The following is a 12,383-nucleotide window of genomic DNA, read 5'->3' as shown; positions in this document are numbered from 1 at the left end:
ACAATTTCTACTTTAATATTGCTTACTCACTGTATGACAAACAGCAATGGCTTGCTAATGGACCATTAAAATAATAAGACGTTATTACAAAGTAATGAAATAACTGCGCCGTTACATTATTAACGCCAGTGATTATATTCATCACAATGACGTGTGCGTGTACAAATGCATACGTCATAACACAATCTTTTTTTGCAATACAACTTTGTTTTTGGGTGAACTTTCCTTGAATTTACCTCACAATGACTTGTGTATGTTGAAAAAGCAATACAAATTAGTATTTGGGTGAACTATCATTTTATATACCCCCACAATGACTTGACTTGTATGTGTTGAAAAATACTACTGTGTGATCTGGCTGCTTAACCCAACCCTATCAGCCATGACAGGCAATCATGTGCTAGCTAGACAGACTTGACACATGCTAACCCTGTCACTTAGAAGTCTACAGAACAATGACTTAAACTAAGTTTTGATTAATTCATACAAAAGGTCAGGACAGTATGTCCAAAATACAGCTCATGGGGGAAAAAAATTACTTTCATACCTCCAAAACAAGTTTTTAGTTTTTTTTGTTGTTTTTTTGTTGTTGTTTTGTTTTTTAACAAATGCAGCAGCAGCAGATGCTGAACGTTTTCCTGTCTTCTTGTTGGGGGGCGGGTCCAATTGAGCGCGTGTATGGGTGTCATCACTCTTGCGTGTTTCTGATTGGAGGAATAAGACCGTTGCGACCCGCCCCTTGTTGCAGCCGTCCCCAGTCTCCCCTACTTTTGAAAGCGCTATACCTCATAAACTTAATTGTTATCATAATATCCAAGGAGTGATACGCGCTCTCGAGGAGGAATCAGAGAGGCGTCTTCTTAACTCGTAAGATAGGTTCTATCCCACACAGTAATGAGGAGGGGAGAACTTGCCTCTGCTGGATGGGAATGCGTTATATTTTAGACTTAACTGCATAATAACAGGGTTTGGTTAAATGCACCCTCACATTTAAATGTTTTCCTGTCTGGTACTGATAAACACCTTGGCTCATACATGAGTAATGCAGCAGTCCGGTGCCTCTCAGTACCGCTTAGCTCCTGCCTGAAACACTGACTCGGCAGAGAAACGTATGGCTGTAATTTCCAAACTGCACGCGTGCCTATTTCTTGTTTAAATCAATACCTCCACCAGCAAGCCAGGGGAAAGGGGATTTTTGCTTCACAAGGCAAATAATTTATGTATATGCACAACAACACATGAGACTATAACATATATCACGATATTGTGCTATTTCAGGAATGTGGAACTGGAATGTATTTCACAACCTTGCATGTGTTTTATTTAAGGGAGAAATATGCTTTTGCTTAATACATTTCCCCAACAAGCCTCTTTAAGTGAACAGTGAATAAAATTGGCGAATAGATGAATAAAATCAAATCAACTGACATCGTCTTTGAGCTACTCAATAACACATGGGAAACTAATAGTGCAGAGGGCTGAAGCCAGAGCAATGCAAGTTTTACAGTTGCTAATACGGCTTCTTCTTTTTTTTCATCCAAAAGTTCAAACTCAAACGAAACCCAAAACGTCTCTCTCGCAGCTTTGGAACAGTTCCAGAAATTATCTTTTGATGGCACCACAAATTAGAGGCTCTGCTTCACAGGTTTTTCGATTTGGAGCGATTTGCACACAAAACTGCGCTATCAAAGAGCAAAAATAAATTGCTCGACAATTCTCTTTCGGCATCTTTCCCTCAGGGGATATTTGTGCTCAGTGAAAATGTTGCTTTTTTTTTTAAACAACAGTATCCAGGCAGCTGGTCACTTTCTGCAGTCTCGCTAGTTAAGGCAAGTTTTCCCTTTCTGCATTACTTTCACTGAGAAGAATGCTTTTGCTTACGTCTCACTCCCACCCCCACACTTGATCTGTAAATCTGTAACATCCCTCCTTAATTCCTTAATATTTCCCTGTTAGTATGCTGGACGGCCCAGGGATGAGACCTATGTCAGTGTCACCCTGAGCAAATTTCTTGACAGCGTTGAATTACCCTGACATCACCAGCTTTATCTAATCTGCCCAGGCTGCAGGTATTCACTCAGCTTGACATATTAACTCATTTCACTCACAGTTCAGCTGCTTACACTGGAAATCCTGTGAACTGCCACCAGTGCAACACAAATTCTCATGTCTATCTGGTCTCCAGGTATATATATATATATATATATATATATATATATATATATATATATATATAAAAGAACAAATGACACAGTTGTGACATACTCTTATCTCAGCATTTAACTCAGAGTCTCTGACCTCATGAGCTATGCTCATGTGTCACGCCGTCTTGCTCAACAGCCTCATATGCGAAGTAACACGCAAGTGACATAGCGTTAACTAATGTTGACCCCAAAAATAAGAGCAGGTTGAGGAACTGACTTCCCATGCAGTTTCAGTAACACACACAAAAAAGAAGTGTCAGCGTCAGAGGAACTATTGTACATACTCTGATTTATTTTGAGGGACGAATATGCTTTGGCCACCATGTACAATTTCCCGATTCCGCTTCGAGGCAGAGAAATTACTGAGACAAGCACAAGAGCTGCTTAAATATAGAAAGCAAATGGGGATGGACATATGTATGCTAATTAAATGCATACTGAAGAGAAGGAAACTGTTCAAAGAGGAAATTCCAACCGGCGAAGCCTGGCAGTCAAATAAATCTTTCATCCAAGCTGTAGTCGCCTGTGATCTACGCACCGCTGAACTGCATATTGAATTAAACCATTCAAAACCTAAACAACTTCTCTGACGTTTTTTTGTTGCGGGGGGGGGGGGTTCTTTAGACAAATAAAAGCCACCAGACTCCTCACCCCAAAGACATGATTTGGTTTTATATATACGTTAAAAGCTGATATGCTGGGGGAAACGTAACACATGTTTTCCAAGGCGTCACTATTTGAGTTGCACACCTGACGACAGAAGGCCTTGAGAGCGAGCCGATAAGGGGACCGATATGCGTAGAAAATAGAGCCTGAGGACACACTGATCCTGCCCACCACACGGACAGACGGACAGACGGACAGAAAGCATGAAGCTTTTTCTCCTTCTGGCGCTCCTTGGAGGGACAGGTAGACTGTGAAATCCATTTGTTAGCAGCGGGGAGGAACAGCTAATGCAGGAGTTGTGGGGGGAGGGGGGGCATTGGAAACGGTCACAGAACCCATGTGTTTACGCTTAATTCATGTAGGCGTGAATCACACAACTTGTCAGCTTTGTCTTTTCCGTCTCGGTTGCTGCAAAAACGTGGGATACTGGGTTGGTTATTCGCACCTCTTGATGTATTTCTTTTAACAACCCCCAGTTGCCCTGGAGGAGAAAGGTAAGATTGTCGGAGGGTACGAGTGCCCCAAACATTCTGTGCCCTACCAAGTGTCTCTCTTCACTGGGTATAACTTCTGCGGCGGAGTCCTCCTGTCTCGTGAGTGGGTCCTCTCCGCTGCACACTGCAAAACAAAGTAAGATTGCTTCAAACTGCCCTACACTGCACAATGCAGGTGGCTAAGTAGTGTGTATACAAATACATCATAATAGGTAGACTACTTGTATTAATCTTTCTTGTCCCTCTTCACAAGCCTATGATGCAAACCCTCCCCTCCAGAAAAAGGGGAGAATTCCTATTTTAGGAGGGAAGAGGTATGGCATGTGTGTTTCCTTTTTCACAGAATGGTAATGGTGTTGGTGTTGGCCCCCCCCCCCCTTCCAGGTCAGATGTGGAAATTCGACTGGGAGAGCACAACATCTGGGAGTCTGAGGGGACGGAGCAGCACATCATGTCCGCCAAGTTCATCCGCCACCCAGATTACGACTCCCGGACGCAGGACAGCGACATCATGCTGATCAAACTGAGTCAGCCTGCCACTTTCAACAGCTTTGTGCGTCCGGCCGTCCTCCCCTCGAAGTGTGCCCGTGATGGCACAATGTGCCATATCTCAGGATGGGGGAGCCTTCGTCCCAGCAATGAGGGCTGTGAGTCATGTGTGTGTGTGTGTGTGTGTGTGTGTAAGAAGTGTGTGTGTAAGAAGTGTGTTTTCTTGTACTTCTATCTTTGTGAGGACCAATTTGAGGACATTTTTGTAAAGTGAGGACATTTTGGCCAGTCCTCCCTTCTTCAGGGTCTATTTTAGGGTTGAGACTTGAGTTAAGGTTAGAATTAGGATTAGGTTAAGGTTAAGGTTAGGGTTAGGGTTAGGGTTAAAGTTAAGGTTAGGGTTAGGTTTGGGTTCGGGTTAGGGTTAAAGTTAAGGTTAGGGTTAAGGTTAAGGTTAGGCATGCAGTTTTGATGGTTAAGGTTCGAGTTAAGGGTTAGGGAATGAATGTAATTAGTGAGGGTCCACACAAAGATAGAATTAGAAGAATGACAGTGTGCGTGCATTTGTGTCCCTGTGTGTGTGTGTGTGTGTGTGTGTGTGTGTGTGTGTGTGTGTGTGTGTGTGTGTGTGTGTGTGTGTGTGTACACAGGAGAGAGAGAGAGAGACATACAGACAGACAGACAGACAGACAGATAGACAGACAGACAGACATCTGCCCGATGGAGATTATGTTATGAAAGCAGGACCTGAGTTCGTTCTATAAGCTAATAGGCTTATCTATGGCAGCCATGAACGGCCCCGCCATGGTTCTGCCACTCCAGCAACTATCTAACTATAGGTCCTTTCAAACACAGTCCCTGGTAAATTACTGGGATAATCTTTCAGGCAGCACCAGCGGCGTTCAGTGTTCACACATGCATCTACATTCAAAATATTTCCGTCTTGTGCCTTTTCACACATGCCATGGCAGTGCCGCAGCAGAGGGGCGAGGGACAGTCCAGCAGGACTACGTGTTATAATGACTCTCCTATCAATGCAAGTGTACCTGTATAGGGCCTTTCCTTTTTTCTCAAAATGGTGGCTGCGGGGTAAAAGGAGCCAAAGCCCCGGGGTAAGTTGAGCGATAGGATACGGCATTTTAGCATTGCTAAAAGTATTTAATTTAAAAATGTTCATCGAGACTGTTTTGAAAAATAGGAGAATTTCCTGTTGAATTGTATTTTCTCTCATAAGATGGACAAAACCCTTCACCTGCGTTTCCCTGCAGTGATACTGCTCTCATTCACACCACAGCCTTACCGGCATTTTACCCGAAACGTGACCTCGAGCCCTGCTCCGATTCACACATGACCCCGTCGAGTAAGCGCCCCTGAACATTTCGGGGAAAGACTGCATGTGTGAATGAGGCGCAAGTTAGGTATTTGTTGGTGCCGTGTGAAAGATAAATCTCCCTTTGTGTTCTTACCCTGCTGCGCTTCGTATTCCAGCGAGGTATCCTGACAAGTTGCAGTGCCTGGATGCCCCCCTCCTGAGTGATGACGCCTGCTTCAACGCCTACCCTTTCCAGATCACTGAGAACATGATCTGTGCCGGGTTCCTGGAGGGAGGCAAAGACTCCTGTCAGGTAACGGAGTGAGAGCCCACAGCCACAAACACAGGCACAAGATGCTTCTTCTTCACTCTCAGACAGATATGATATGGCTCTGAAGATGAAGGACCTACATCACATTTCTCTCTCTCGTTGTCTTACCTCCTCTTCCTCAGGGCGACTCTGGGGGTCCCATGGTGTGCGACGGGGAGCTTCAGGGTGTTGTGTCCTGGGGAAAGGGCTGTGCTCTGAGAAAGAAGCCTGGGGTGTACACAAAAGTTTGCAACTACGTCGCCTGGATCGAGAGCACCATGGCATCTGGCTGAGGAGTCCCTACGTGCGGTTCAGAGAAGAACTGGGAGAATTCATGTGTGAATATGCAGCATCCATAAAGCTCAAAGTGCCACATACTGGGTGTACGTTGTGGTTTTATCGCTGGTTTGTGAACATATTGCTGAAGGAATATCACTCATTCTGTAAAACCACTTCAGAAACTTCATCAGTTTGGCATGTATTTTGTTATTATATTATACTATATTATTCTAGGGATTTTTTTTGGTACTCTCATAGCCTCACATAGCGGTCGAGGATCGGTCAAAATCTGATCACAGCTGTCTGTGATCAGATTTTGAATGGTTTTACTTCTCCAAAGAGTCTCGACCCCCACCCCCATCCTCCCGTGAGAAAATCCACTTCCTAACAGTATGATAACGCCTCACTTGAGAAAGCACAATTGTGAATGAGACCGTGAGGACAAAGTGTGACATCCTGTTTGTGAAAGAAATAGATGTAGCTCCCTCTTGTGGTTCAGCAGTGACTGCATGAGGGGGGAATATAATCATATTGGTGTGATAGGCTCCAGCATCCCCCGTGACCCTGAGAGCAGGATGGATAAGCGGTTCGGAAAATGGATGGAATGGATGGTATGACAAGACAGAAAGAAAAGAAACTTAAAGACAATCTGGTTCCAAAAATCACTTGAAGTCTGTCTGAAATGCAACAGTTTTCAGGGAAGACCCAGTTAGTATATGTTTTCAGACCACAGTCTGAGCAAACATTTCTGTTATGATTGGCTGGCAAATATACGCTGTTTTCATATAACCGGGCAGTCAAGATGTTTGATCACCATTTTAAATCAATACTCCTGATACACAGTTGCGGTGTGATTTACTCTGTATGAATTATTGGCAAATCTCTAATGACCAAAAAACAAAAACAAACAAACAAACAAACAAACAAACAAACAAACAAACAAACAAACATAAAGACAGGGAAATGAGCATTATTGAGGTTTGGTGTAAATGCAACAGTTTGTGGGGCAGTTAATGACTACTTTTCATCAGTAGGCCTTCGAAAGATGTCAATAACAGTCATGTTAAAATGGAATGGATGATTCATTGTGTAATGGGTAGTTAGTTGTGCAGCACACAAGGCAGAACAAGTGGACAAGGGTGGACAAATCTAGCCAAAGCACAATATCATCGCAGTGTCATACCTCATTAAGGTTAAAATTTGGGCTTCAATGAACAGATGCAAGCAATCAGGAAAAAACATGAATGGGCAAAGTGACAGCCACTCTGACAGATGCTGACATGTGGTACATAACTTGACAACTTGAAGAGCGGACGATGACACCTTTTGTTAACTCCTGTGTTATGTGCTTGTTTCAAAGTCATCTCTTCACACATCCCTCAGGGAAAAACATAAACGATTCCCTGAGTAGCCTATGGAGTAGGTCAGACCAGTTCACTTTAACCGACTGCTGCAGCCTCCATTCATCACATCATATTACCCTGGCTAAAGCTCCGGGGCAGGGTGCTTAGGCAGACTTGCTTCCATTTGGGTCTGACAAAAGGCGTGCTGATCCCTCATGGCAGCTCCTGCGGCTAAAGGGTGTGCACCCTTGATGACTGGTCAAGCGATTTCCTCCGGAAAGAAAGTCTCTGCAGACGTAATCATGGTCAAATCAGAGCATTGACAATAACCTAATAAGCCAGAGTGGGCATTTAAGGTCTCTGTGGCTTCAGCCAATGGTCCTTAGGGTGGGTCAGTGGTTAGGAAAAGACTTTGACCCGCTTAAGTCCCCCCCCCAACCCTTTTATGTCTACGAATATATAGCGCAACCGAGCCTTCCTTAATCTGTGCAATTTGCAAGAGCCACCAGCAGAGGGCAACATCTGACCGAATAGAGCAGCACCGACTCCAGAGGCTTTCTTGTACCCATGGGCTCCTCATCATTTAATCGCTCTCCAAACCGACTCGCCGGAAAACGCGAACTTACCTGTCTGAGATGTTTGGTGCAGATATTTCTGCCCAGTGACGGAATACAATGTGCGTATTTGTGGGGGCATTTAGATACCTTTTTTAAAACATGGCCAGCCAGGCTACAGAAACAATACAAGACATTTAATAGTATTTCGTTTAATATTGTGCATCCTACCAACAAGTTACCCCTCACGAGGCTATGGACAGCAGCGCACCATGATAAATCTGCTGTAGGATTTTGAGTCTACAGAAAAAAGACGTAGCCAAACACTGGGGGTATCCCATGTCAATGGAAGTTGTTCAATCTCTGTTCTTTGATTTATCAAAAAGTGAGTACAATGAAACAATTTCTAATAATGAAGAGACAACTTTTTCTTTTTCAGACGAAGGGATCTGTGGTTTAAATCTTTTTTTTTAAATGGGGATGTGTGGCTTAAAGCAAAATTGCTTGATGGGGGGCGGGGGGGTCATTGCCTTGACAAAGTTAAAGAGACCCTGCTCCGGAGATTCGTGTCCTTCGCTTGTCCCGTGTGAGCATCGAGTATCTCTGTATGTCTGAGCAAACATCATCTATGTTGCCCATAGTAGAAAAAACACAAAACAAAAAACATCCCACCAAACCAAACAACTGCTGGATGTGATTTTTAAGAGAAACCGCCTCTTGACGCACTGCTGAGTCAATGGGCGCGCGCGTAATTGATAAAAATCTCCAGAGAGAGAGAGAGAGAGAGAGAGAGAGAGAGAGAGAGAGAGAGAGAGAGAGAGAGAGAGAGAGAGAGAGAGAGAGAGAGAGAGAGAGAGAGAGAGAGAGAGAGAGAGAGAGAGAGAGAGAGAGAAAGAAAGAAAGTAAAAGTATCCATCCTACTATAAAGCCACCGACTCCACGCAGGCTGCCAGACGGAGGGGTACGGAGCGGATGTCTTGCTAACTCCAGACCAGCGAAATTTGACATCAGGTAGGGGCAGAGATTTGACTTGCCTTAGGTCCCTTAACACTTTTCAAGCTAATTTACAGAAATAATTTAAGCAATATTCACGAGGCCTGGTGCGAAATTAGGCAACAATTGGAGAATTCAAAATCGATTGTTATCACAGAATTACAAATTAAATGTCTGCTTGTGGTTGGGTACTTGCTTATTTTGCCATACACCATAGGTTCTAGTTTTCTTCTGATTCCCTTATGGACGATTTATTATTTTCATTTCAATCTAGTCACGTGAACATCTTTTTTTTGTAGATTAAAATTAATTTCTTCAAAGATTTCTTCTTGTTAGACCAACTGAGTTACTCGTGCGAAATAGGTAAAGTAAATATGAAATATGTCAATGTAATCATAACCATCCATCTTGTTGTTAATGATATAATCATGATATGAACTGTCACCCTATGTCATGATAAACTTAGGTAAAAGTCTTGTTACGTTACATCTAGAAGTCAGTTAGTGTCACTAACATCTGCTTAAAGGCCAGTATCGATCTTTAATGTTTCCGGATGATGACTATAAATTGTGAGATTTTGTGTTTGACATGTTTTTCAAGGCACCTTACTATAAGACATGACTACACATAGGCTATTGTTCGTTTTCAGCATGTGTTGCATGGTGGGATTAATATTCTTAATCTATACTCATCTTAATCTAACCATCGAACGATACATAACCGTGTGCTGTAATGACATCAGATCTGCTCTCCTCTGCCAGGTAAAGAAAAAGAGATGGAGCTGAAGCCATTACTCAGGAGGTTGGGCTCAGTAGTCCGTGCGCTCTTCACTTTCCTCTTTGCTCTTGTGGTGCTAGGGGTGATGGTATGGGCCTACGTCAAAGGTTTCCAACTGGCGACAACCACGTACGGCATTGTCTCGTTTGGCTTTTATGGACTGCTGCTGGGACTGCACGTGCTGGTCCAGAGCTTCTTCGCCTTTGCGGAACACCGGCGAATGAAAGCCCGCGCACAACCCTGCTCCTTCACCAAGACCATCGGCTTCACTATCTCCGCCTACCAGGAGGACCCTGTCTACCTCAGGGAGTGCCTCAGCTCTGTCAAGGCCCTCAAGTATCCGCCAGAGCTCATGCGCATCATCATGGTGATAGACGGGAACACGGAAGAAGACCTCTACATGCTAGAGATGTTCAGAGAGGTGTTTGCTGACCAAGACCCTGGCTGTTATGTGTGGCAGAACAACTACCATACATGGGACCCCAGCAAGCCGCTGAAGGAAGCGCCTGGAGCGACAGGTACAGCTGGTTTTGTGGTTGGAGAGGATCCGCAAAGAGCAGAGGTGGAGCGTCTGATCAGGAGCAAGAGATGTGTGTGCATCATGCAGAAGTGGGGTGGCAAGAGGGAGGTGATGTACACAGCCTTTAAAGCACTCGGCCCCTCAGTTGACTACATACAGGTGAGTTTATTCTAGTAGAAGCCTCTCACACGTGCAATTGTGACATCTTTTTCAGCCATATAGATTCATAGAAACCTAAATGTAATGATTGGTCTGCAATTACTCAAAATATCACCACAGCCAATAGGATGTGAATATGACGTTCGTTTGTTACTGTATGCCAGTTATCCCTGACGGCCTTACCCCTCTCTCTTCATTGCCAGGTGTGTGACTCGGATACAAAGCTAGACTCTCTAGCCACAGTAGAACTGTGTAAGGTACTGGAGAGTAATCCCAAGTACGGCGCAGTGGGAGGAGATGTGATGATCCTCAACATGAAAGAGTCCTACATCAGCTTCATGAGCAGTCTAAGATACTATATGGCCTTCAACATCGAAAGGTCCTGCCAGTCCTTCTTTGACTGCGTGTCCTGCATTAGCGGCCCTCTGGGTAAGGAGGAGGCTACGTACATAAACACATTTCAAGCCGTGCACAGTGATCGGCAATAATGTCGGTGATAAACTATTGCAGCTTGGTTATATATAATTCTTTATGTGCTTTTTGTATCACAGGTCTGTACAGGAACGACCTGCTTCAGCAGTTTCTGGAGTCTTGGTACAATCAGAAGTTCCTTGGGACTCACTGCACGTTTGGTGACGACAGGCATCTCACCAACCGTATGCTGAGCATGGGCTACGCCACAAAGTAAGCAGCTTTTCCGCCATTGTAGTGAAACTCTTTAGTGTGTCATGCAACTGCCTTGTATTGCACATTACTCATTATGTAATATCATTATTCTTGTAATTACTTATTTCAGATATACAGCCCGGTCGAAGTGCTACACAGAAACGCCTGCCCAGTTCCTGCGCTGGCTTAACCAGCAGACCCGCTGGACAAAATCCTACTTCCGTGAGTGGCTGTACAACGCAATGTGGTGGCACAAGCACCACCTCTGGATGACTTACGAGTCCATTGTTTCTGGCGTGTTCCCCTTTTTCGTAACAGCCACGGTCATCATGCTATTTTGGACAGGCACCTTGTGGGACATCCTCTGGGTGCTGTGTTGCATCCAGCTGATTGGACTGGTGAAAGCACTGTATGCGTGCATCATACGCAGAGACATGATCATGGTGTTTATGTCCCTCTATTCCGTCCTGTACATGACCAGCCTGCTGCCTGCCAAGTACTTTGCCATTCTCACCATGAACAAAAGCAGTTGGGGGACCTCAGGCAGGCGCAAGATGGTGGGAAACTATATACCCCTACTTCCTCTGTCAGTGTGGGCGGCTATTTTGTTAGGTGGCCTGTATTATACAATTTACAAAGAGAGCAAAGAGAGATGGTTCATTCCAGCAAAGATACTGGAAATCAAGTTTCTTACCTTTGGCTGTGCAGCGTACACGTGCTACTGGCTCCTGATGATCTCGCTCTACTGGGTGTGGTTTCGCAGGGCATGCAGGAGCCGTTCTAAAGTTTACCACGTGAACGTGTAGGTTCACCAACTCCAGGGAGTGTCGTCTCGGAAGACAACTGGGCAAGGAAAACTGAAGGACAAAAATGTTAATATATTTGAATGTCATTGTGTGTCTTATTCTGTTTGGTGTATTTCTTTAATTTCTTCTTAATTTATTTATTTTGTTGTGTGGAACGACAACCGTTCTTCACCGAGGGGGCTCGCCATGCAGCTCCGGAAGTTGGTAAATAGGAAGGAGGAAACAAATATTCCTCGTGATATTTGTAAAAGGGATAATATCTGTTTTATTTATGTTGTGGACCTGGACAGTAACCGCCTAATGCCTGTGGCACATAGTATTGTTGATAAAGAAATGAACATGTTACTGCTATATATGGGAAAATAATGTTATTTAGATCTGTGTTTGACTGGGAGACATCGTTGCACTTGCACATTCAAACGGAAATATATGAAGGACTTGGATGTAAGGACCAAATGCACTGCTCAGGATTCTGCTTCAGATGATGTCAGACTTACTACATGGCCTCGCTTGTAAGTTCTGATTAGGGACCGGCATAGGAGACTATAATTATGTTTGTTTCTGACACGCAGCCTTAGAATATGATCATGTCAGAGACTTTAGAGGTCAAAACCGAAACCCATGCACACAAAGGCTGTCCATCCCACTTCTGCTGTTGTCTTGGTTCAGACTTGGTTATTACTTTCGAATGAGGAAAACCAGCCAATGCCGGATCACTTTCGCTTCCTTTTGAGGCTTCTGGATGTGGGCCACTTCAGGCAATGATGCGGCACTGATGGCCTTCTTCTGGCCCTGACAAAATGGACGTGAG

At 44.3% G+C, this 12,383-nt stretch overlaps 2 protein-coding genes across 2 annotated transcripts; both read left to right on the top strand.

Moving 5' to 3' along the window:
• Nucleotides 1-3,031: 3,031 nt before the first annotated feature.
• Nucleotides 3,032-5,915, top strand: LOC130118059 (trypsin-3-like). The gene is made up of 5 exons (XM_056286367.1): nucleotides 3,032-3,113; nucleotides 3,347-3,500; nucleotides 3,749-4,011; nucleotides 5,342-5,478; nucleotides 5,619-5,915. The coding sequence occupies exons 1-5, from the start codon at nucleotides 3,074-3,076 to the stop codon at nucleotides 5,766-5,768; spliced, it is 744 nt and encodes a 247-aa protein (XP_056142342.1). The 5' UTR covers nucleotides 3,032-3,073; the 3' UTR covers nucleotides 5,769-5,915.
• Nucleotides 5,916-9,419: 3,504 nt separating this feature from the next.
• Nucleotides 9,420-11,572, top strand: has1 (hyaluronan synthase 1). Its single transcript, XM_056286351.1, has 4 exons — nucleotides 9,420-10,100; nucleotides 10,304-10,529; nucleotides 10,652-10,784; nucleotides 10,897-11,572. Exons 1-4 carry the CDS (start codon nucleotides 9,420-9,422, stop codon nucleotides 11,570-11,572), a joined length of 1,716 nt encoding a protein of 571 aa, XP_056142326.1.
• The last annotated feature ends 811 nt before the right edge of the window (nucleotides 11,573-12,383 follow it).

This window comes from Lampris incognitus, chromosome 9, assembly GCF_029633865.1.
Source record: "Lampris incognitus isolate fLamInc1 chromosome 9, fLamInc1.hap2, whole genome shotgun sequence".
Taxonomy (NCBI): Eukaryota; Metazoa; Chordata; class Actinopteri; order Lampriformes; family Lampridae; genus Lampris; species Lampris incognitus.
The sequence above is the reverse complement of the archived record's forward strand: the minus strand, read 5'-3'. Positions and strand labels throughout refer to the sequence as shown.

Excerpts from the sequence above, each read along its gene's own strand:
- has1 (XM_056286351.1), top strand. The coding sequence starts at position 9,420 with ATGGAGCTGAAGCCATTACTCAGGAGGTTGGGCTCAGTAGTCCGTGCG. Across the intron at positions 10,530-10,651 it reads CTGCATTAGCGGCCCTCTGG|GTCTGTACAGGAACGACCTG; the intron begins GTAAGGAGGAGG and ends TTTGTATCACAG. Across the intron at positions 10,785-10,896 it reads AGCATGGGCTACGCCACAAA|ATATACAGCCCGGTCGAAGT; the intron begins GTAAGCAGCTTT and ends TACTTATTTCAG.
- LOC130118059 (XM_056286367.1), top strand. The coding sequence starts at position 3,074 with ATGAAGCTTTTTCTCCTTCTGGCGCTCCTTGGAGGGACAG. Across the intron at positions 3,114-3,346 it reads GGCGCTCCTTGGAGGGACAG|TTGCCCTGGAGGAGAAAGGT; the intron begins GTAGACTGTGAA and ends AACAACCCCCAG. Across the intron at positions 3,501-3,748 it reads GCTGCACACTGCAAAACAAA|GTCAGATGTGGAAATTCGAC; the intron begins GTAAGATTGCTT and ends CCCCCCTTCCAG.